Raw genomic sequence first — 23,800 nt, 5'->3', positions numbered from 1 at the left:
CACTATCATTTCCAATCTCAAAATTTAATTAACTAAAATTATTGTTATAAATTATAATTTGATTCAGTGAATTAACTTGATAATATACTAATTTAAAATGGGTAAAATTTCAAATGAAATTAAATAAAAAATTGATTTAATAAAAACTATTTACTTAGTGTGGTATGTCAATAAATAATCTAGTTTTTCATTTGATTTTTTTAATAAAATTATTTTAATTATTTAAAAAAATAAAAAATAATATCGTTTAAAATTAACTTGAAATAATCTTACCCACACATCCTATGACCTGAGCTTTAAACGGTATCATCGACTGTACCGGATTCAGGTGAAGCACAGCACCAAAAAGCCATGTTCATTGTTGTTTGACTTCACTTCTTCACACGCAACTCTTACATGTGATTGGCCTGTCACCCCCATTAATGTCGTTTTCCGTTAACCAGCACTAAGTCACCAACAACAACAGCCCGCGGAAACAATATGAAAATATATATAAATAAATAATTTAAAATAAATAAATTTAACTTCTTTCTTCAAACACTTTTGAATAGAAAAAACAATGAAGAAGGATAATAATAATAATGAAGTGACTGCATATTCTTCGCATCTCTTCAAAAATTCTCAAACTTCTTTTAAGTTTCTTTCTCAGGGTTTTTTTGTGTGACGAGAGAACTGAATTGGATTCCGGCTAAGCTGTGGATCTGATCGGAGATTTCACCGTCGGCGGTGGCTGATTTTGGCTAACCAACTGTTAAGACTGTGATTTAGGTGAGATTAACGTGATAATTTTCGTTGCTTTTATTATTAAAGTGTTATACGTTATAGCTCTTACTAGTTACATGCCCCGCGCGATGCCGTGGGTCAATTATTTTTTGTATTTTAAAAAAAGTCAAGATCTAAAAGTGTTAGGTTTTTTTATAAAGTTATACCCAAGAGTCTTAGGTTTGGTTGCAACGCTTGACCCAAAAGTAATATTTATAATATTAATAATAACATTAAACTTGGGTTAACCCTTAGCATAAAAGTGTTTGGACTGCAATACCAGACCCAATAGCATTGGACGTGTGTCTGACTGCAAGGTCGTGTCATAAAAGTACAATAATTAAATATATTAGTTAAAAAGAAAAAAACAAAGAAAAAAAACCAACAGCAAGAAAAAAACTAATGAAGAAAAGGAAAAAAAAATATGAATTAACTGTGTTAACCCTTCAAATCAGGTTAACCCGTCATCCCTTGAATTCGCATCGTGAAAGTTTGATAATTAAAAAGGAAAAAACAAATTAATGGGTTAACCCAGAATTAACTGGGCTAACTTGTTAAACCAGGTTAGCCTGTCAAATCTGGAATCCGTGTCATGAAAGTTTGATAACTAAATAGAAAAAAATTAAACATTAACAATTTAAATTAAAAAAAAATTAATTAAAAAGAAAAAAAACAAAAGGCATAAGCCTTTTCACTATGGACTGCACTGTGCAGTCCACAGTTAAAGGCATAAAAACAACAAAAAAACAAAAATAAAAACTAAAGGCATCAGTCGAGAACTACTTAAAAAAAATTTTAATATTAATAAACTAAATTAATTAAATAAAATTAATTAAAAAGAAAAAATAAAAGAAAAAAAACCTCTAAGAAGAAAAAAAAACTAAATAGAAAGAAATTTAACATTAACAAACTAAACTAAACGAAAAAAAAATTAAAAAGAAAAAAAAGCAAAAAAACAATTATAGGTTAACTCGTCAAATTAGGTTAACCCGTTAAACCCGGGATTCGTGTCATGAATGTCTGGTAACTAAATAAAAAAAAGTGAAAATTAAGAAACTGAACCAAACGAAAAAAAATTAATTAAAACAAAAAAAAAATCCGGGTTAACTCGTCAAACCATGTTAACCCGTTAAACCTAGGATCTGTGTCATGAAAGTCTGATAACTAAATAAAAAAAAATTAACATTAACAAACTAAATTAAACAAAAACAATTTACGAAAATAAAAAAACAAAAAAAATTGACGGTCAACCCATAATTAACTGGGTTCACCCGTAAAACCAGGTTAACCCGTGAAACTCGGGATATGTGTCATGAAAGTTTGATAACTAAATAGAAAAAAAATTAGTATTAACAAACTAAACTAAATGAAAAAAATTAATTAAAAAGCAAAAAAAAAAAATTCTTGGTTAACATGTCAAACCAGGTTAACCCGTTAAATCCGGAAAACGTGTCATGAAAGTCTGATAACTAAATAAAAAAAATTTAATATTAATAAACTAAATTAAATTAAATAAAAAAATTTGTTAAAAGAAAAAAACAAAGAAATAAGCAAAAAAAAATCCCGAAAGACATAAAAAAAAGCTAAAAAAATGTGACAACTTAAAAAAAAAAACCTAAAGCATCAGTGTTTTACTGTGGACTGCACTGTGCAGTCCACAATAAAACACTAATTTCTTTTAGTATATGTTACAATTAATTAAAAAGAAAAAAAGCAAAAAAAAATTCAGGTTAACTCGTCAAACCCGGGATCCGTGTCATGAAAATTTGATAACTAAATAAAAAAATTAACATTAACAAAAAAAATTAAACAAAAAAAAAATTCATTAAAAGAAGAAAACACAAAGAAAAAAACAAAAAAAAAAACCCATAAAGGCTAGAAAACAAAAAAAAACAGAGAAAAAAAAAACAAAAAAAAAGAAGAAGACAACTCAGCATTTCACTGTGGACTTGCACAGTGAAACACTGAACAGTTTTAGTTTATTGTCAATTAACAAACTAAACTAAACGAAAAAAATTAATTAAAAAGAAAAAAAAATTCGGGTTAACTCGTCAAACCAGGTTAACCCGTTAAACCCGGGATCCGTGTCATGAAAGTTTGATAACTAAATAAAAAAATTAACATTAACAAACTAAATTAAATAAAAAAAATTATAAAAAAAAATAAAATTTGACAGCCCGTGAAACCTGAAATATGTGTCATGAAAGTCTAATAACTAAATAAAAAAAAAATTAACATTAACAAACTAAAGTAAACAAAAAAATTTAATTAAAAAGAAAAAAAAGCAAAAAAAAAATTTCTGGGTTAACTCGTCAAACCATGTTAACCTGTTAAACCCGAGATCTGTGTCATGAAAGTTTGATAACTGAATAAAAAAAATTTAACATTAACAAAAAAAAATTATTAAAAGAAAAAAAACAAAAAAAGCAAAAAAAAACTCTAAAAGTGTAAAAAAAAAAAAAACCAGCTCATCTTTTACTAAATGGAAAGAAATTTAACATTAACAAACTAAAGTAAACGAAATAAATTAATTAAAAAAAAAAAAAAGCAAAAAAAAATTTATGAGTTAACTCGTCAAACCATGTTAAACTATTAAATCTGGGATCCGTGTCATGAAAGTCTGATACCTGAATAAAAAAATTTAACACTAACAAAAAAAAATTATTAAAAAAAAACTCTAAAAACATTAAAAAAAAAAAAAAAACTCATCTTTTACCGTGGACTGCACTGTGCAGTCTACAGTAAAAGAATGAGCCCTTTTAGTTATAGTTTAATAAATGAAATGCTTTAACTTTTTAAACTTCTTTATACAGAGAGAATTCGATATCTCAATTCAATTCAATTCCGGTGGAGCTGTGGATCTGATTTTAGCAAATGAATTGTTGAGAGTGTGATTTTGGTGAGATCAAGGTAATTATTTTGATTGATTTTGTTTTCCTTTAGTTAATAAAGTTTTATTTTTTGGAATTTTTTTTTATTAATATAAATGTTCGGCGAGCTTGCGCGCATCTCGATTAATCTCACAAATTCTGGAATTATTGACCATGTAAGTTTCAGTGATCTTCAGATTTGTGGGACTCGAACTGATAGCCTATAAATAATAAACTCAAGACATGACTAATTGAACTACACCTCTCGATATGTTGCTGGATCCGATGATACTCGATATAGTGTTTGGATCTCATTTGGATTCTGTTTATTTTAATAAAGTTAGTTGCTTTTTTTATAATTTCTTGGATCAGAAAGAATTTTAGCTATCAATGCATGTACTGTTAAAACAATTTCACTAAAATTAAGTGTCAAGAACTAAGATTTGCACATAATTTGTACAAAATTTAGAATTAGATAATGATTGTGAATTCTGTTTAAGTTAATAAATTTGATTAATCTCTTAACGAAACAGAGAGGATTTTAATTTCTTTAGCTTATATACTTAACTTAGATAAGTTTAGGTGACAAGAGTTAAACCTTTAATTACCAATAGATGTAATGCTTAATTAAGGATTACTTTTCAGCATTAACTTTTCTTCCCTTTTTTCTGTGTAGATTTGATTTTGTGAAGAGCGTGGAAGTGCGAGGAGGGAGCCATTGAAGAACGGAGCATTAGAATGCAGTGTGGGCCATTCGAAATTGGTTTCTCCAAATTCTAGAACATATTCAAAGGCATATGATCGACATAAGAACAGGGTTTCATCAAAGCAGCGTGCCCTTAACTATATATACCTGAAATTGCCAAAGAAAGGATTTTCTCCGATTGTCTCTTGTAGGACATTATGTTGGAGATATTGACATTTCTTGAAATCTTATCTGCTAGATGTTAAAGGTGCGCTGCAGTGATCTTTGTTTTTCAGGAATTTTTGTGAAAGGAATTCGTTTGGCAGGACTTGTTGGACCTGACAGAAGATAAATCTATTGTCAGAATCGCAAAATAAATTCAAATTGGAAGAATTGTTTTACAGATTTGAGAATCATTCCCTGCTTCTTTCGTCCCCCTCCAGTAGGTGTTGTGCCTTTCAAACGTGCAGATGCCCGAGTCATCCAGGTTTTACCAGCTTCCTGAGGCTTGACAAGGATCAGCAACATGGGTTGCCAGGTACCTGGTTTCCGATGTCTTGCCTGCCTTTTGAACACTAACGGGTGGTTTTTTTTTGCTGTTTACCTTAGAACAGTAGAGATACTGTTTTCCTAACATCATTTTATACTCTCTTTTACAAGCCCAGATGGTGTTGCTTCATACATAACATGCATTTAAATGTATCATTTTGCTACAGTATATGAAAAAATAGAATGATTTTCTTCAATGTAGTTCTTCATATTGAATTCAGTTGCCGGAGTTTCATCATATTCTTTCTCGTATTAGCAGACGCCATTGCAGGGATTGCTCATTCTACCACCAGATGTTATGATGATGGAGAATCTTTTTATCGTTTTAGCTCACTTGGTCAGAAATCCTATGCAATGATGATAGGTGCCGTGACGCAATTGTGTTTCAAAGTTAAATTAACTTGTTTTATTTATTTATTTTATATATATAAATTTATCTTATAATAATTTTAATTAAATATATATTTTTTAAAATTATAATTAAAAATATTTTTTAAAACTTATTATTTTTAATTGCAATAGCAAAACTAACAACATATCAAACCAAGTTAGAAGTTAATGAACTGACTTTAAAAAAAAAAAAAAGTTAAAAGTTCAAGATAATTATTACATAATCATTAGGAATGCTAACTCTCAAAAAGAAGAGAGATTAAGTTCAAAAAAAAAAAAAAAAAGGTAACAAGAAAATCTTCACCGCATGCCCCCAAATCTCTCTCTCTCTCTCTCTCTCTCTCAACACTACACTCCAAGTGCATTGACTCCATTAGCAAAGCAACAAGACCATCTTCAGCCACATATAAAAACCCCATATCCTCTCTCCCTCTCCCTCTTTTCAGATAGCAAAACACCATAGCACTCCTCCTTTGTCTCCACCACCAAGGAAGGAACCAGAACCAAACCACCCTCCACTAATTAAGCACTCTACCTCTCTTAATCACATGTAATTAAAACTAAACACAATGGCCTCCATAAACACCCTTCCCTACTCCTCTCCTCCACATTTCTTCCCTAAACCATCCTCCTCCCTTTACACCCCTCCTCAAAACTCCTTCTCCACTAAGCGTCGGCGTTCTCGCAAATCCAAAACCCTAACTAACAACCCCAATAAACCCTCCTCCTTAGACAGTGATTATTATATCACCCTTAACAACAATTCCCAAAATCTCAAATTAGTCCTTAATATTACCCAAATTTCAAAGTTACCCTCTTCAAGATTTCACCAGTTCCTCTCTTTAGGTCAAGAAGCAGTTGATGATTTGAAAACCCTAGTTAGTCTCGACGAGAACAATCGAGTAGTCCTCTCGTGCCAAAAGTCAACGTTGCAGTTTGCTGGTACTGTGTTGCTTTCTGGGTTTCTTTTAATTTCTTCGATTAGGGTTTTGTTTAAATTAGGGTTAGGGTTTAAGCGTAAATTTGGGGCTGGAAAAAACCCTAATTTTGTTGTTCGTAGAGATCGGAGTCTAGGTGGGAAAGAAGTGATTGTTGCAGTGGATGACCAACAAAGGGAAGAGAGTAAAAGACCCAAGAGACTCGCCAACCCGGTTGAAATTTCGGGTCTGGTTGATGGGTTGGGTTTTGAGAGGGGTGATTGGACGAGGTATCGGGTTGGGAGCCAACAGAAGTTGCCGAAATGGTGGCCGGATTCGGGCTCATTTTCGGGTCGGGTTGTCGGGCCGGATCAAGAGGAGTATCAGAGGGAGGCTAACAGATTAATTCGAGGTTTGGGTTATTAATTTTAGTATTATTTTTCTTATTACTACTTAATTTGATTTACTGTGTTATCAAAGAAGCTTTTGGTTTTTTTATTTATTTATTTTTTCAGGTAATGGAAAAACAATGTACATTTTGTGGATTTCAATAGATGTCATGTTGGTAATTTTCTGTGTGCATTTCGACTCATTGAATTGATTTCCAGCGATCACGGATTATAGAACGAGGGGAAAGGATGTAATGGAGCATGACATAATTCAGGTCAGTGCTTTTATAACCTTTTTAATTTTAATTGTTGTCTTGGCTATATATATCATTCTGCAAGATATCAGGTTTAAGAAGTATAAAATGTCCCCATATTGAAAAAAAATCATTTTTTATATGACTTGAAAAACGATTGCTCCAATCGACTAGAATTTGGCACATTTGAGCAAGTCTTGTATTGATAGTACTATAGACAAAGATTGTGTTCTGCAAGCTAGAAGGATGAAATTAGATGTGGACTGCAGAAATGAAAATTGCACTGGATATCCTGTTTAGTTAGAGGAATGTCTTTCCCGGGTGGTTCTTCCTGAACACTACCTTGCTCATCCTCATAGCTCCTTCATTACTAAAGTAGAGGCTTTAAGTAGTATATAAAGAGAAGTGGTAAACTTAAACAAATCATATGTGCGATGCATCATATAAAAGTACTTGGGTATACCATAATTAGGCTAAGGAGAATTGGCATCATTTTGGGTAATAAGTTTTTTTACCTGTGGATGTGATTTATTTGATTTGTATGAGTGATATGCATGAAAGATCATTTATAAGACATGGATGTGCTCTGTGTGCTCTCGCTGGCAATTTTGATATCTGAGTTTGAATAATTCTGATGGTTTTTTCTGTTAAAATGTGATTGAATTAACAATGCTGATGTTTGGTTATAATATTTCTGTTGCATTAGCTGATTCTCAATATGCACTGGACTTTTCTTTTCCTGTATGGGTGAGCAGTTGCGTCGAATATGCAGGACATCTGGAGTCAGGGCCTCGTTCAGCACAACAAACACTCGAGATGCCTTCTACCGTGCATCAATTGACGTTGTTTTAAATGTTTGCAGCAGGTCTGTGTCCTCAGGCTTGCACAAAAGAAAATCCTGCTTGCCACTTCATGGATTTTATTTGTGTTTGCATTTCTGATAGCTACAAGTTTCTTTGCAAGCTTGCAGTGCCCCGAGTTACTCTACTTCTGTTGAGATTGCTGGTGAAGATCCCCGACATTTTATTGCTGGCCTTGCTGAAAATATTGGGCTTGAGAGCATTCGTGCTGCAAGAATGGTATCTGCAGCTGTTGCTGCACGCACACGTTCATGTTTCTTGCAAGCATGGGTAATTCTTCTGCTCTAACTTAAGTAATTGAGGATGTGTGATGTATTCATGGCGTGACATTAAAGTTCAAAACAAAAGTACAAATTTTGGAACTAAAGTTCAATTTTTCTCTTCTTGTGCATCTGGAACATGTCTTTTATAGCTTCCTGAATTCCTATCCTTTTGGGAAAATAACAGACCCTTTTTTTATTTTTATTTTGGAGTATTTCTTTAAGTTGATTTGTAGATGGCATCCATTGGTTGCACTTGCAGGCGTTAGAAGTTCAAGGCAAACATTCTGAAGCCGTGTACGAGCTGTCAAAGATATGCCTTGTTCTACAAACATTTCCTCCTGAAGAGTCCTCAGTAAGTTCTTTTGTTTGTTTCCTAGGTTTATTACACTGGTTAATTTTCGTTTGACACAAATGGTAAATAAAAGCAGCATCACACCTCTTTTTCGTTTTTATCCTCAACCGGTATAGCCAATGCAGTCCTCGTGCTATGGGCATTTTAAGATAATTTTAGGTATTTCCATAGCTTGAGTGAACTTTAAGAAAATAATTAATGGCCATACACACCATGTTGGCTTCTCTTATGGTTGCTTGTTGCTATTTTTGTACATCTTCTAAACCCATGTCATTTTCTTGGTTCTCATGATGGTCTCTGTTGACCATACTGTTGAAGTAAGACAAAGATTGTCTTCTATTCCAATCCCGCTGTGGGATACAAATCTATTATCCATTTTTAGATTGCTGCATTACCGGTTCTTATCAGCAGCCTTATTAGGAACTGGAGAAAAATATGCAGGGTAATTTTCCACACCATTTAAACCTCTAATGCTGTTGCGTGGTAAAGTAGCTTTCATTCAGCCATACGATCTTATGTAATTATAACTTGTTTATGACCTGATGTGATCCACAATTGGATTTGTTTCTGCAGCCTGAAATGGAGATGGTGGCTCGGGGACTTGCGAGGAATTTGAAAGTGGAGCAGAGGGAACTGTTAATGAATATGTTTATGGGGGTCTGCAGTGAAGAAAGTCAGAGAAGTGCAGCAGATGCTCTTGGTTTGGTTTGTCCACGTCTCTCTTTTCCCGATTCATTTTTTTTTCCTTGAAAAACTTTATAATTGTGAGGAACCTTTTAGCCATTATTAACAAAAATAATTAACCAATTTTTTATTTTATTTTTTTTGGTATTTAGATGTTTCACTCGCCTCTTACTAATTCTTGTCTGTTTTTCTTCTGTAGATGCCCTCCCCTGAAGGAGTTGGAGATCAATAATAGTAGCGCATTAAGGATACACGGAAAGTAGTACATTTTATAGTTGTTAACTGTATTCTTTGCAACCCAAAACCTCTCATAGTGTACATTGGCTAATAATCAATGCTGTTTATTTTCTTAAACAACTTTTTCAATCTTCTTACTGTTGTCTGTTTTCTCAGTTGTGATCGTAATGGTTAGTTTGTAGGTAATGGATTTGGTCTCCATTGCGAGGATATTGTGTTAGTGAATATTTTTTTAAATGATTTTTGCTTTAAAAATAATATATTTTTATTAGTTTTAAAAAATTTATTTTTAACATTAAAAAGTCAAATTGATTTGAAAATAAAAAATAATAATTTAAAGTAAAAAGAAATAATTTTTTAAAAATATTTTTAAAACATAAAAAAAAACAGATAAAGATGTTAAGCCCAAGTTACTTGGGTATGACAAATATGCGAGACTCAAGTTATTTTTTGCATGATTGCAGACTCAAAAGTCTTGGGTCCGGCAATCACACACAGCCCCATGACAAGTGAGTTTGGCAAACACGTCAGACTCTTGCGTCTAGGTCTGGCAACCTAGCATGGTTTCAGACCCAGGCGCTTGGATCTGGCAACCCCACATAATATTTACAATAAAACCATATAAAAACGATGAAAATACCACTACATGCAACTTTGTTTCTCTTAAAATCTAAGAATAATTTCGCATTTGAATTGTTTCAATTAAAAAAAAAAGACGGAGAAGCCTCTTAACATATGCATATTTTTCACCCCCTCGGGGTCACTGTTGATTTTGTTTTAAAAAGACAAAAGAAGCTCACATTCTAAAAGTTAAAATTTTGTGCCCTTCATACCCATAGCGCTTAGGATTGGCGTGGTTCCAAACACATGGCGCCTGGGCCTGGTTTGATTGTGAGATCCAAGACGCTTGGGCGTGGTGTGGTTGTCAAACTCAACGCTTGGATCTAGCAACTAAGCCAGACCTACACTTGGGTCTAGCAACCTGGCATGGTTCCATACCCAGACACCTGGTTCGCCAAACCCAACGCCTGGATCTGGCAACCAAGCCAGACCCGCACCTGGGTCTAGCAACCTGGCATGGTTCCATACCCAGACACCTGGTTCTGGCAACTTTACATGATATTTATAATAAAACCATATAGAAACGACGAAAACACCTTTACATGTAGCCTTATTTCTCTTCAAACTCAAGGATAATTTCATATTTAAATTGTTTCAATAAAATAAAAGGGCAGAGAAGCCCCTTAACACATGCATATTTTTCATCCTCTTAGGGGCACTATTGATTTTTTTTTAAAAGAAAAAAGAAGTCATCAACTTAAAAGTTAAAATTTTGTGTCCATTAATTTGTTATTCAGACTTTTTACTCATTTCTAATCCTCTTACTTGAATCTGGTGTTGTTACCAAACCCAAGCTATTTGGATCTGGCGTGGTTCCCATACCTAAATTGCTTGGGTTTAACGTGGTTCCCAGACCTATGACGCTTAAGTCTAACTTGATATCAGACTCATGACTCTTGGGTCTGGTATGAGCGTTTGGGTCTGGCATGATTGCGAGACCCAGGGGGATTGAGACTAGAATAGTTATCAAACCCAAGTATCTTTTCTCTTGTCTGATTCACTTTCATTCCCTTCGTGATTTGAGTTGTAAAAAGTTTAAAGAAAAGGAGTGAGAAGAAGCAATGAATGAGAGGAAGAAAAAAATCAAAGAAATGTTTATCTGTTCGTGAAAAGATGAGAAATTGAAAATAAAACTACTATTACAATTCACAAATAAAAGATCTCTTGATTTACAGTGATTTTCCCACACCATTTAGCTTTTGTTATAATAAATTCAGCTCGTGCTCAAGCATTTAGACAACTATTTTTATTAAAATAAAAATATTTTATTTTTTAAAATAAATATTTTTAGGTATTAATGGTCTGGCATGATTGCGAGACCCAGGGGGATTGAGACTAGAATAGTTATCAAACCCAAGTATCTTTTATCTTGTCTGATTCACTTTTCATTCCCTTCGTGATTTGAGTTGTAAAAAGTTTAAAGAAAAGGAGTGAGAAGAAGCAATGAATGAGAGGAAGAAAAAAATCAAAGAAATGTTTATCTGCTCGTGAAAAGATGAGAAATTGAAAATAAAACTACTATTACAATTCACAAATAAAAGATCTCTTGATTTACAGTGATTTTCCCACATCATTTAGCTTTTGTTATAATAAATTCAGCTCGTGCTCAAGCATTTAGACAACTATTTTTATTAAAATAAAAATATTTTATTTTTTAAAATAAATATTTTTAGGTATTAATGGTCTTGATTAGGCACACATAATTAAAAATATTATTGAATTAGCTAAGTTTTTTTAGGTAAATATTTGATTTTATAAAACTAAAACATTGTCTAAATAAGGTAATGCTTCAATTGTATTTTTTTATTTTATTTTTAAACTTTTTTTAGTTTTAAATTATTTTTGTGTGTGTGTTTTAATTTTTTTGATGTGTTAATATTAAAAATGAATTTTTAAAAATATATTATTTTAATATATTTTCAAGTAAAAATCACTTTAAATTTTTTTTACCACACTTTCAAACATGCTTTAAGAAGCTGTTTAAGGTTGCGGTGCAACCCGTGTTTTATGATTTTTTAAAAAATTTTATTTTTGTTTAAAATTAATTCTTTCTATATTTTTGAATTGTTTTAATATACTAGTATTAAAAATAATTTTATAAAACTTAAAATAAAATTTAATATATTTTTATATAAATTTTTTTTAAAAAAACAATTTCATATAAACCAAAGATCACAAGCTTTTATGACTTGAACTGCGGTTACTAAGAGTGTGTTTGTTTTTTAGGTAGCTTTTATAGTTGTGATTTTAAAAAAGTAAGTTTAAAAAAAGTACGGTTAACTGTGGTCAGTTGGATTTAGATATGTGTTTGATAAAAATGTGGTTTAAGTTTATGTGTAGCAAAAAAACATGTATAAAATGTTTGGTAGAAGTGTGGTTGCGGTTGCTTTTCAAAGTGTTTTTTACTTGGAAATGTATCAAAATAATATTTTTTTTTATTTTTAAAAAATTATTTTTGATATCAACGCATTAAAATAATTTGAAAACGCCAAAAATATATCAATTTGAAGAGGAAAAATAAAAAAATTCTTAATTTTTTTAAAAAATACTTTTGAAACACAAAAATAAACAGGATTTTACAAAACTTATTTAAAAAAATATATAAAAACTGTATTTTAAATTTAATTTTTTAGTGAGTTCTCCGGTATAAAATATAATTTGATTTGTTACTAAAAGAAAGTAACTTACTGTATCTGTTTTATCGTAAACACAAAAAAAGCCGGTAAAATACAAACACAGTCTAAGAAAAGAAGTAAAAGAAAAAAGATTAAAATCTTTTACAAATTTCCATTGGCTAAACAACATCACTCGTTAGCAACAGAGCAGCTAACAAAACAAGAATATTCAAATTTCTTTCTACGCAATCTATTCCAGAAAGAAAATAAAAAATAATTTTCATTTGGCTTATATAATAAGGAGAGGAGTCATGCCGGACAGAAACACGCGAGCACCCCTCCTCTTCTCATTCATTTATTGTTACTTCTACTCCACTTCTCTCAAATCTCAGGTCTTCTCTCCCTCGCTCTCCTCCTCTCCCTGTTAATTTCTGTTTGGTCGCCGAGAAAATACAAAATCAGAAAGAAAAACTTGGGATATCTTCTTTTTTTTTCTCAGCATCCAAACACAGCTTCTTTCTCTCACTTTTTTATCTTCTCTTAATCGATGAAATGAATAATCATTTCGATTCGATTTGATATCTCTCTCTTTTGCAGGTAGATCGTTCTAGAAGATCTCTTTCCTCTCTCTCGTTCTCTCGCTCGCTACCACCAGATTATCGAGGTAATGATGGGAAAATACGGTTTTGCACGTGTATCTTGTGCGATCTTAATTTGTGTGCTTTAATCCCTAGTTGAAGCTTATTTTGTTTAATTTGATCTTAATTGGATCTGATTTTGGTTTTCCTGTTCTTGTGCAGTGGAAGTGATTGCTACGTGAAGAATCAATCAACAGCTTTAAGAATGGTTTCCTTCGAAATGACTGACCGCAAAAGTGAGTCTAATTCTATCTTCTTTCTTACGACTTGCTATTTGCATGAATGCGTATTTTTTAATCTTTAGAATTTTTGTTTTTAGCTAACTGTGTTTGTTTTGGCTTGAGATTTATTGAAAGGTGACAAAAAGTCTAGTAGTTTTCGCAGTCGAGGTGTTTACTTAGTTGAAAAGGCATGTTATTGTTACTAATGAATTTGAATTTATTTCCTTGTGAAAAAATGTATGAAATGGTTACTTATTGTAGAAGTTGTATTAGGCTTGTAACAACTAACTAGGTTGGCTGATTTTAGAATTGCTCTAAGTAGTCATGATAATGGATTCGAACCGAGGAACCTTATATGGGAAATATATGTTAAATATATACATTTCTGTGGTTTGATGAAGATTTGACAAGCTTGAACTGGTTGAGGAGTCTTAAGCAGTTTCTAAAGCTATGTGATAGTCAATGTACCTTGTGCTCCTAGCTATTGCCTTCTGTTGATTCAATGTTCTCGTGAATAATGGCCTTGTCTATGTGACTCTTAGCATGGATTATAGGGGGCAGAAGAATAGAAGAAGGAATGAGTTTTTTTATTACGTATATTCGGTATGCTATACGATCTTTCAAAATTCTTACACCTCTTGATTTTTGTGAAATGAATCAGAGATTGGGCTGGGCTTGACTGGATTTGGCATATTTTTCTCATTCCTGGGAATTGTCTTCTTCTTTGACAAGGGATTACTTGCTATGGGAAATGTAAGTGCCCTGCCAAGCATGTCCTCATACGTCATCTAGTCTCTTTTTCTTGTGTTATGATATCAGTTTAATGGTGCTTCTTTCTTTGTGGTACTTGATCAGATCCTTTTCATCTCTGGAGTCAGTCTCACTATTGGACCAAAATCTACCATGCAATTCTTCATGAAACGCCAAAACTTTAAGGTGGCTTATCTCTGTGTCTGTGTGCACATGTGAACTTTGCATCAGCTGCATGTATTTCATTCTCTCTCCACACTTGTGCTTTGCTGGTTATGCAGGGAACCATTTCATTTGGTGCTGGCTTCTTCTTTGTGGTCATAGGATGGCCAGTTATTGGCATGATTTTGGAAGCATATGGGTTCATCGTGCTCTTTAGGTCAGTTGGATATTTATCTAAATGGTTTATGGTTATCTGCCTTACTTCATCCGGTTGAAGATTCTGACAGGAATTTTCCACAGTGGTTTCTGGCCTACACTGGCAGTTTTTGTGCAGAGGATACCGATTTTTGGATGGGTGTTCCAACAGCCTTTTGTGAGATCGGTATGTGTACTTTGGAACTGAAAATAAAAACCCTTCTTTTTTGGACTTTCATCCTTGTAGATACCTTCTTTTTTGTTGAGAGTATCTGGACTGTTCTATGTCTGGACTTGGTTTTGAAGTCACTATGCTTGCTTGCATTGGACGAGCAAAACCAATGGCAGTAAAAGCAGAATCTGGTCTCGGTGAAGCCTGATAATTTTAATACATTCTTTATTCACAAACACCTTACTGTTAGAAGCTGGTCTAATTTTGTATTTTGATGTGCAGTTTTTTGATCGATATCGGGGCAAAAGAGTGCCTGTGTAAATGCAGTGTCAGAAGGAAGTGCAACTAAACTCCAGATAGCCCACGTTCTAGAATTTGTAAAAAAAGAAATATAGTCAGCTCCAGACATAATCTTTTTGGCACATGTAAGGATGACTGTTAGCTCTGGAATCAAAGGGTAAGTGCAACTAAGCTGCAAACACATTTGCAAGTCATTGTAAAATACAGGGGAATCAAGACCTTGAAGTTTTCTTTCTGTTTGGGTGACCAACGATTCAATTTCATTTGATAATAGGTATGTCTTTTGTTGAATGAAACAGAAGAAAATAGACTCAGCTTATTCTTTTACTATTCTGTAGGTGTTTCTCCTTTCTCTGTTATTGTGTAATTAACACAATAAATGTCATGTCTAGTATCCTTCTAATGATAAATGTCATGTCAGCTGTTACTGAATCTTGGCTGCTGCTGTTTTTTCTTGGCTTAGATGATTTCCTTTTATGCATATCGAGCCAAGAGGAAAAGTTAATGAGATATTGTCTTTGCCTTCATAGATGCATGCGTGTATGTAAACGTTTTCTATTTCTTGATTCCGGGTTGGTAAGTAATTCACATTTCCCTTTAATTGCTACTTTCACCTAGAAATGGAGAGCAGTGTTTGTATGTGCTCGCGCTGACGTTGCGGACTATTGCCAGCAACGCTATCAAACTCCATGCGGTGAGCAGACAAAACTATAGTTACTTGGTCTTGCGGGTTGATATGATAATCTACTGATCTGGAATCTAACCTAAGCTGAGTTTTATTTTGGACATTGATTCAGCCAATTCTAAATGACATGAAGAGTTGACTCGTGATCTAGTTGATCATGTCAAAGGAGTTTTGTTTAAAATGACATTATTTTGAGATTGACCTGAATTGATTAGTGACTCATGAGTATGGTGGAAAGGGCATTTCATGCTTTTTGAAAGTCATGCTAAAATAAAATGGAAGGATAAAGAAAGTCATGCTTTTTGAGGGGTTATATGGTAAATAAGAATGTTAGTTTGTGCCTGTAATATCATACGATTGATCACTGCAATGAGGCTAGAGGAAAGGTAGCATCACTTTCTGCATGGAACATATCCATCGGACATGAACATTCCCACCAGTTCTACTTTCTGTTTCAGAAGGCGTTCCAAACCGGTATTACTTTTCACGATAATCCTTCCGGATATTCGGCCTACTGCTTGACCTTCTGACTAAAGGTACATCAGGGACTTCCATAATTTTCTCCGTTGATGTGGTGGCCCAACTATCTCTCCTAGCACTTGTACTCATCGTCCCACCGGCAAGGTTCTTAGTGGTCTCTGATGTTGAAAGAAATGCAGATGATGGCAAAACCTTTTCTGGGTAGTTTCTGGATGCTTTGCAGGAGACAGTAGGGTTTGATGAGGGACTTTCTTCTCGTATTTCTCTAAAATTCCTCCGCCTGGACATGCTTCTTGTGACAATTCCTCTGCTTGGTGTGATGTGTTCCCCCGTTACTATATCAACTCTACGTGGAATTATACCTCCATCTTTGTACTTCCGGTCAGCTCTCCTCTTGTTTTTCCTTGGAGTTTCATCCAGCACAGCATTTGCCACAGTGACTGGATTCTTTGAGCCTGGACTGGTTGCCAATGGAGAGAGTTTGGCATCATTGCTGCAGAAATGATCAAGGATATCAGCGAGTGCACAATCTTTGGAATCTCCAAGAGGGTGCGTTGCAATATCGCGGATCCTTGTCACCGGGAGATCATCAAAAGAAACGGAGGCGGCGCTTGCGCTGGTACCAGAAGACATTTTGGGCTCATCAAAACCCGATTTTCCAGGAGGACTGCCTCTGTTAGCAGACTCTTCACCACCCAATCGGGTGGCAAGCTCTAACCAAGAATATGGAAATCCCAGTTGGAAATGCTCACAAATCTGCTCAAAGCAACAGTTCCGTTTTCGTGTTCATTAGAAAATCAACAGCTGAACTTAAATACAACTAGAGCATAGTCATCTCTCTATCTAAAAACCTGCATCCAATTTGATTTTCCTTCTTTACAGTGGACATATAAATGTTCACTCAAATATGAACAACAATAAACAAATAGCACAGAACACAAAATCAGAGTGTAAGCCTGAACGAAAATGAGGGCACACCTGGAATGAAAACCCATTTTCACGAGTTCGATCTCTATTTATGAATCCACTAATTGTAACAGTGATGCCATCTTTTGACTCAAGAATGGTGGCGTAATGTCTTCTGACAATCGCTGCCGAGCAAAACAATCTTGCTCCTACTCCTCTGTGGCCATCAAATCCAATGCAAAAACCAGACAAACACGGCATTAATTCCTTGCTTACTGATCATCAAAAGAAAAATGGAGCCAAGTTTATAGAATAATTTATGCCCAAATACAAACCTAGAAAAAAAGGAAAAACATTGTAATTGTAATTAAATTATATAATCAAAGAAATAATACTAAAAAGTAAATTAACAACAACAAAAACTAAATAATCTGTTCACTTACTCTCTAAAAGTAAACCCGGAAACAGCTAAGCCATCCCCTTCTGCCTTAGCCAGCCACCAATCATATAACCACACCTGCAAAACACAACCAGATAACCATAGATTTGTCCAAAAAAGAAAACCCATTAACCAAAAACACCATTTATGTATTTACACCTATATATATAAAAAAAAGAGCCCGCTATAGAAAGAAAGGAAGAAGAGGGAAAGGTTACCGTACCGATTTAAGAGATAAAGAAGAGACAGGGGTGATATTGTTCGGCGTTCTTGACTTAAGATGCGACAGAGAACGATGCAAGATTTTGGTTAGTGAAGCTGGGGTAGTGGCACTGCTAGAGCCTTTCCTTTTCGGGTCAGTCGACATTTTTCCGGGCCGGGTATTCTCTCTTTTGGCCCTCTAACGGCGTTGGTGTGAGGATGCGAGCGGCCAAAATTGGCGGGAGTTTTTGCCTCGAATAATAACGCGCCAAAATAATCCACTTCATCATCATCATCATTATATACTAGTCGTGGTTCCGTACTATTTTTTTGGTAGAATATTTAGATATTTAAGCTGATTTTATTTAAATTATATATATATATATATATATATATATATATATATAAAAAGCAATAACTTGAAGAAAAAAAATATCCAAGCAGAAAAGCAATCATATTTAATTTTTAAAATTAAACATGGAAAGATAAAATAAAATAAAATAAAATAAATAAATAAAAACAATTGATTTGAGCCAACACGAGTTTATATAATAAATATGTCATTTAGGTATTGTCAATCCACGTTAACTTGTCAAACTTGCATCCAAGATCATGAAATCGGGGTAATGTGATAGAAAAATTCTTTTATGAAACTGACTTAAATTCTATAAGAATGAAATCATTAATTTAAATTTTGATTTGTTGAACATGATAAATCATGTCTTAAAATATATAACTAAAAATATAAGATTTGTTGCATGAACCAATTAATGTGTCTTGTCTATATAAATCAAATTTATATCGAAAATATTAATGACAATTGAACTGACAGTTGTAATATGCAAACAAAATTAATTTATAGAAAAATTGTTTTTAGAACTTGTGGCAGTCCTTTTAAAAGTTTCAGGGCTAATATTTTACAAAATTTGAGCATAACTCGGATAGAGAATTAGATAATAAAAAAAATATAAAGAGCAAGTTTGCAATACACACACTCACACTCTTCCCAATACATGGAAATCATTTCCAAATTGACATGGTTTAGTTGAACTGAGAAGCTTCAGCTTTCAGACTGACCGAAATACCTGCCTGAAATTGTGGCAAGAATATTCAGCATGATAACCTCATCATCAAGTTCAGATTTGCCAGCTCGCAAGCTAGCGCATTTCCGGAGGAGACCACGAAGAGCAGCACACGTGCCAGCATCTAATGGAGCATCAACTGCTGCACATAAGGCAAACAGCCACACACAATCATTCTTGGACAATGCGTCTGTAGTTTCTGCCAATTTTATGCACCGCCTCAGCATGGAAACTCGAGCAACACTATCCATAGCTAAAATGACCGGTAAGGTAGGGTAGTTGCATAAAGCATCACTCGACGAAGCTTCAGGAGTTTGATGCTGGGAAGGTGTTAAGCTTCTACGATCTTCACGATTCTCCATGCATAGCTGATCAATGATGCTCTCAGAGCTGGAAGTGTCGGGCTGTTTATAGGATTGGACTTCATCAGTTCTAAGGTTATTGAATTTTTCGACAATAACGCTTTCAGAAAGCTGAGGGGAACAACTCCCATGAACAATAGCTGCTGGTTGCATCTTATGGGAAATTTTAGTGCTGGGACCGTCATTTTGAGAGAATAACTGAAATTCAGTGAAAGAAAAACGAAGTCAGTTCTCTAAATTAGCGCTATGCATTTTCTATTATTCTTGTTATATGTTTATGACCTAGCAAGCAAGCCTTAAAGACCTTACATGTCACCTTCAGGCTCAAAAATTTCATGTTAACCTCATGTTTTTTCCAACTATATGCAAAAATGAATACTATACAGTTTTCCTTCTCTAAAGTCAAAAATCCTCCCTCGAGTAAAACAAGCACTTTTCATTTTTGAAGGCATGATTTCTGGTAAAAAGGATCAAATGATACATCTCACGCATTAATTAAACATGCAACATTTTATACTACTACAGACAAATATTTTCATCAATTCTTCAAGAAAAAGAGATACAAGTTCATTTCAAAGAGAGGTGAACAGATCAATGGAGAAACTTTTTACCCCTTTTCGGCTAAAGCAGACAAATATTGTTATGCCAATAAAATTACCACATTAACATAAAGCAAATTAACACCAGAACCATACCAATCGCAGCTCTGAAAAATCAGCAAGAAACACATCCTCCCACTGCCTTGACGGGAGTAAATATTCTGGGCACTTGGCAATGTCAGGAATCTGGGGCATATAAACAGTTTGTTCTTTGTTAACTCTACTCCTATCAAGCTTGGCTACTTTAACTTTCGGAATGTGAGCAGCCTCCCACCTAAACAGAAGAAGAAAGAAATATCAGTTAACTGGGAAAGGAAAAAAAAAGTAGGATATATAACTGGGAAAGATATATCAGTTAAACGTTAGCACACTAGCATCAATAACTGGGAAAGGGGAAAAAAAAGTAGGATATATAATGGTACCTGACACGCCTGAGGTATTCTAATCCGTCCTCTGGAGGTCCAGAATCAAAATCTGGTTCTCCTTCTACAGCGAAAGCAGGTCTCTGTATGCTAGCATAATCATCGTCACTGTCATCTTCTTCATCATACTCTTCCACCAAAAGTGTAGCAGCACCTTCACCCTCAATACTGCTACTGCAAGCAGGATTCAATAGATCCACATTTTGCACCCCATCTCCTTCCATGTTTTCTAATCCATCATCCACATTTTCAGATGATTCTTCCCCTGAGATTAATCTCAAAATTTAGAATCCCTCGCTCATTTTTTTTAAAATGGTAATCTTGAACTCAAAATAAATATATAAATATATAAATAAATAAACAGCACAGATATTTCAGCCAGAGAGATGAGAAAATGGTGAGGAAATAACTGTAACAGGTACAGCATTCTGTGCATTCACCAAAAAGTAGCGGGTTGCGTCTCTTTATTAGTTTTTAATCACAAAAGAATGTAATTGAACATGCTGTACAATGACACAAGGGTCCCAAGAGGTCTAGGCTGGCCAACAGAAAGAATTTCTATGTACAATGACTATATCCAAGTAGCATACACACAGCAATCATTAGCCTAACAGTTCAACAGATATGTGCGGATATGAATAAGGACTTTAGCCAGATCCCCTTGGGCTACTCTTCAAAGTGCAAATACATTCAATGGTTCCATCTTCCCCTCGCTGCAACCACACCTGCCCAAACAGAAAGTGAACCAATCAAATAGACAAAATAAGAGCTGAAATCAGAAGGGAATGGATGGAGAATCTGATTTCGACATCGTTGTTATGATTTTACCTGTTTTATTTTCAAAAGAAGGGGGCTAAAAACCAGGAGGTAGAAAAGGAAGGGAAGGAAACAAAAACAACAACAAAGCCTCAATCCCAAACCAGTTGAGTAAAGGAGAGTGAAAATTAGAAAATAAAATACATTAGAATTTTATGAAAAAAATGAGAAAACAAAATGGGAGGAAGAGAAAACAAAAGAATTGTAAATCAGATCTGCTGAACCCAAAGAAAACAACAAAAGAAATTTCCATTGAATAGATGAAAAACAAACACAAGCACCAAGAATTTTGGTGATAAGAACAATGAGAAGCAAAGGAACCAACATGATCATCAAGAATAGATTTCTTGAGAAGCAAAGGAACCAACATGATTGCTTTAAAACAATCAAGGGCCAACGGCAACTAAAGGACAAACCGTGTTTTAGTAACAGAAGCCGCACAAAAGGCAGCTGTTTAAAACTCAGATTTTCAGGCATATCATTAAAGCATCATCTGCATAACCAAATAGCCAGGCTATCTGTTCTTCAAATCAACTGCTTGGCATTTCATCTGCACTAAATAAAAGCTCCACTGTTTGCAAGACCTGCTAGAGTTGACTCAAACCAACTATGCAGATATGGTGATGATAACATTCACCATCTTATATCCTAGAATGTCAATGGAGACCTATTCTGGGCCAAGCGTGCAATGGTTGAAAATCTTACAACCTTTTCTTCTTAACTATAATTTTCTTTTCTTTTCTTTCCCCACTCTCTCCCATCCAAAAAATGAATAATCTTAGGTTTGGGCAGACACTAGACATCATCACTCTTCATAGACTCTATTGAAAATGAACCAGTGAAGTTTAAACTGTGATACAGAAAGAACCAACGCACTTAACAGAGTTCGTAATAACAAGAGTGCATCAAGGCATTCCTATTTCATCCGAATAGCACGCCATAACACGATACATGTCAGTAAGCCTTTTACATTGTGATCTTAAAATTAAGTTATATAGTGAGATGCTAAGGCCTCTTCTAAATAAAAACATCACATGAAGCAAGAATTGAATATGTTAGCAAATCACAAGCGCCATGCAAGATGCAGAAATAATTCAAACATTGTGGTATTAAAACAGTAAGATAATGCAGGCGGGGAACAAGAACACCACTTACCAAGAATGTCAGGTTCCTTCCTTCCGAAAGGCTCCAGGGGATTGAAGTTCAAGCAAACGTTCTTCTGATGCTTTGAACTTGCCAAGTCTTTATACCCCTCCACGACATCATATCCAAGTCCAGTGTATACATCTCTCCATAATTTTCTCTGTTCTACAATATTTGCAAACCTCAGGGCCTCCATTTCCACCCTCGAGTACTTCCTCTTCATCTGATCCCCATCTGTTGCACATCTATCTCGAATTTCACCAACATGGATTGTTCTATTTTGAGCTTCACCAACTTGGGTCACTTTCTTTTGCCCTTCACTCGTCTCCAAACCCCTTGTTGCAACCTTTCCCCTTCTCCGTGGCCTTTTCTCCTTCTTTCCATCAGTTCCCTGTTTCCCATTCTTCTTTCCATTCCTCTCAGCAACATTAGCACCACCATTAGCAGTTTCGGTCTCTGAAACTGGTTCAATCAACACTGTATCATCAATCAATTCAAACTTCAAAGAACGTCTAACAGATTCACCAAATCCTTTGAGACTTCCCGAGACTCCCACATTAGTATCAAAATCATCAACATTGTTATCCACACTGGTTTTGTTCTTAAAGATTGAACCAACTTCAAGTTCTTCCAGTAACTGCTTCTTTGCTTCCAATAAACTTTCTCCTCCACTTTCTTTCACCTTCACAGACTCTTTATTATCATCAGTACCCAAGCCCATCTCAGCCTCAAAACATTCACTTCCCACAAAATCTTTCCCCTTCTCTTTCACTTCTTTCGCATCATCAACACTCCATTCAACCTCTCCTTTCTTTAATCCACCATCCACAGAATTCTCAGTTTCTTTCACTTTCGCACCAGAACTCTCAATCTTTTCATCCAACTCTCCACTTTCAGAAGACCCAGGAACCAGTCCACAAAAAGCAACATTCTTTTCATTCAAAAAATCAAACTTTACTCCATTTTCTTCAAAACCCACTCCTTGTTTCTCTCGGAAACTAGTATCAGATTCAGTTAAACAAGAGCTCTTTACCTTCTTGAAAGACGTTGGGCTTGGATTGTCTTGATGATTGGCTTCTTCTTGGACTGCTTTTGTAGGTGAAAGAATTGAGTCTCCTTGAGGAGAGAATGTAGAGAAAAAAGAACAAGAGTGGTCTTTTTGTTGTTGTTGAAGGAGAGATTCTTCTTCAATCTCTGTGATTCTTCTTTTGGAACCAACTGATGTATCATCAGCCATCTTGAATTCTGTTTTCTCCAAGCCAGAAAAGGCACATAAATCTTGTTTATCGGAATTCTAGAGAGAGAAAGAGAGGGTTCAGAAGCTTTGGTTTTTTGGATTTTAGAGAGTTTTCTGTGTTTGAAAGATTGAGACTCGAGGGAGCGAGGGAGAGGGAGAGGGGGGCTTTCCAGAGATGATTTTCGAGGGTTTAGCTTTTGAGTGGGTTTAAATAGTTTAGAATGTCAAACCTTTTCTTAATGGGCTTTTGAGTTCAATGGCTTGGGCTTTTCGATGGTCATGAATCAATCTCCACGTCTGAATTTAATGCAGTTAAACTCTTTTTATAAAATATTTTTAATTTTAAAAGATATTAAATTAATTTTTTAATGATTTTTTTTATGATTTTAATATTAATATAAAAAATATCTTATTATATTTTTAATTAAATATTTTATAAAATATTATATATCACATTACTAAACACGTATTAAATATTTTAATTATTAAAATTATTAGAGAAAAAGGTTTAATATAACACAGATAACTTTATAAAATATTAT

General features: G+C 34.3%; 4 protein-coding genes and 1 long non-coding RNA gene across 9 annotated transcripts; 3 read left to right on the top strand and 2 right to left on the bottom strand.

Moving 5' to 3' along the window:
* The first annotated feature begins 545 nt into the window (after positions 1 to 545).
* LOC112328152 (uncharacterized) lies at positions 546 to 5,080 on the top strand. Its single transcript, XR_002982791.2, has 3 exons — positions 546 to 768; positions 3,576 to 3,672; positions 4,309 to 5,080. It is a non-coding gene; the product is annotated as an uncharacterized LOC112328152 (long non-coding RNA).
* A 536-nt stretch (positions 5,081 to 5,616) lies between these two features.
* Positions 5,617 to 9,344, top strand: LOC7491777 (uncharacterized). Of its 2 annotated transcripts, none has more exons than XM_052454707.1 (7): positions 5,617 to 6,585; positions 6,782 to 6,837; positions 7,572 to 7,681; positions 7,787 to 7,946; positions 8,199 to 8,291; positions 8,865 to 9,006; positions 9,175 to 9,344. In XM_052454707.1, exons 1-7 carry the CDS (start codon positions 5,826 to 5,828, stop codon positions 9,186 to 9,188), a joined length of 1,335 nt encoding a protein of 444 aa, XP_052310667.1. In that variant the 5' UTR covers positions 5,617 to 5,825; the 3' UTR covers positions 9,189 to 9,344. The 2 variants fall into 2 exon arrangements, with proteins under 2 accessions (XP_052310667.1, XP_002309823.1); XM_002309787.4 differs by having other exon boundaries at positions 5,619 to 6,585; positions 8,865 to 8,996.
* Positions 9,345 to 12,682: 3,338 nt separating this feature from the next.
* LOC7477461 (vesicle transport protein GOT1) lies at positions 12,683 to 15,318 on the top strand. The gene is made up of 8 exons (XM_002309788.4): positions 12,683 to 12,840; positions 13,046 to 13,112; positions 13,249 to 13,322; positions 13,969 to 14,060; positions 14,163 to 14,243; positions 14,339 to 14,436; positions 14,520 to 14,601; positions 14,869 to 15,318. Exons 3-8 carry the CDS (start codon positions 13,292 to 13,294, stop codon positions 14,905 to 14,907), a joined length of 423 nt encoding a protein of 140 aa, XP_002309824.2. The 5' UTR covers positions 12,683 to 12,840; positions 13,046 to 13,112; positions 13,249 to 13,291; the 3' UTR covers positions 14,908 to 15,318.
* Positions 15,319 to 15,847: 529 nt separating this feature from the next.
* On the bottom strand, positions 15,848 to 17,881 carry LOC7491779 (protein EMBRYO DEFECTIVE 1674). Of its 4 annotated transcripts, none has more exons than XM_024604813.2 (4): positions 17,620 to 17,881; positions 17,401 to 17,474; positions 17,030 to 17,174; positions 15,848 to 16,807 (listed from the first exon to the last, which is right to left on the bottom strand). In XM_024604813.2, exons 1-4 carry the CDS (start codon positions 17,761 to 17,763, stop codon positions 16,049 to 16,051), a joined length of 1,122 nt encoding a protein of 373 aa, XP_024460581.1. In that variant the 5' UTR covers positions 17,764 to 17,881; the 3' UTR covers positions 15,848 to 16,048. The 4 variants fall into 4 exon arrangements, with proteins under 4 accessions (XP_024460581.1, XP_052310666.1, XP_024460582.1 ...); XM_052454706.1 differs by having other exon boundaries at positions 17,030 to 17,232; positions 17,620 to 17,666; XM_024604814.2 differs by lacking the exon at positions 17,620 to 17,881 and having other exon boundaries at positions 17,030 to 17,232; positions 17,401 to 17,529.
* Positions 17,882 to 18,435: 554 nt separating this feature from the next.
* On the bottom strand, positions 18,436 to 23,434 carry LOC7486030 (uncharacterized). Its single transcript, XM_052454704.1, has 4 exons — positions 22,034 to 23,434; positions 20,063 to 20,327; positions 19,737 to 19,914; positions 18,436 to 19,239 (listed from the first exon to the last, which is right to left on the bottom strand). The coding sequence occupies exons 1-4, from the start codon at positions 23,256 to 23,258 to the stop codon at positions 18,658 to 18,660; spliced, it is 2,250 nt and encodes a 749-aa protein (XP_052310664.1). The 5' UTR covers positions 23,259 to 23,434; the 3' UTR covers positions 18,436 to 18,657.
* Positions 23,435 to 23,800: the final 366 nt, after the last annotated feature.

Source organism: Populus trichocarpa, chromosome 7 (assembly GCF_000002775.5).
Source record: "Populus trichocarpa isolate Nisqually-1 chromosome 7, P.trichocarpa_v4.1, whole genome shotgun sequence".
In the NCBI taxonomy this organism is placed as follows: domain Eukaryota; kingdom Viridiplantae; phylum Streptophyta; class Magnoliopsida; order Malpighiales; family Salicaceae; genus Populus; species Populus trichocarpa.
The sequence above is the reverse complement of the archived record's forward strand: the minus strand, read 5'-3'. Positions and strand labels throughout refer to the sequence as shown.

Bases quoted from the DNA above. Each gene is read 5' to 3' on its own strand.
- LOC7486030 (XM_052454704.1), bottom strand. From the start codon at position 23,258: ATGGCTGATGATACATCAGTTGGTTCCAAAAGAAGAATCACAGAGATT. The intron at 20,328-22,033 runs GTAAGTGGTGTT...GATTAATCTCAG, and splicing joins GAAGGAACCTGACATTCTTG to GGGAAGAATCATCTGAAAAT. The intron at 19,240-19,736 runs GTATGGTTCTGG...ACTGAATTTCAG, and splicing joins ATTTTTCAGAGCTGCGATTG to TTATTCTCTCAAAATGACGG.
- LOC7477461 (XM_002309788.4), top strand. From the start codon at position 13,292: ATGGTTTCCTTCGAAATGACTGACCGCAAAA. The intron at 14,244-14,338 runs GTGGCTTATCTC...CTGGTTATGCAG, and splicing joins TGAAACGCCAAAACTTTAAG to GGAACCATTTCATTTGGTGC. The intron at 14,437-14,519 runs GTCAGTTGGATA...AATTTTCCACAG, and splicing joins GGGTTCATCGTGCTCTTTAG to TGGTTTCTGGCCTACACTGG.
- LOC7491777 (XM_002309787.4), top strand. From the start codon at position 5,826: ATGGCCTCCATAAACACCCTTCCCTACTCCTCTCCTCCACATTTCTTC. The intron at 8,292-8,864 runs GTAAGTTCTTTT...TTGTTTCTGCAG, and splicing joins TTCCTCCTGAAGAGTCCTCA to CCTGAAATGGAGATGGTGGC. The intron at 8,997-9,174 runs GTTTGTCCACGT...TTTCTTCTGTAG, and splicing joins CAGCAGATGCTCTTGGTTTG to ATGCCCTCCCCTGAAGGAGT.
- LOC7491779 (XM_024604813.2), bottom strand. From the start codon at position 17,763: ATGTCGACTGACCCGAAAAGGAAAGGCTCTAGCAGTGCCACTACCCCA. The intron at 17,475-17,619 runs GTACGGTAACCT...TGTGTTTTGCAG, and splicing joins CTTCTTTATCTCTTAAATCG to GTGTGGTTATATGATTGGTG. The intron at 16,808-17,029 runs GTGTGCCCTCAT...TGCTTTGAGCAG, and splicing joins AAAATGGGTTTTCATTCCAG to ATTTGTGAGCATTTCCAACT.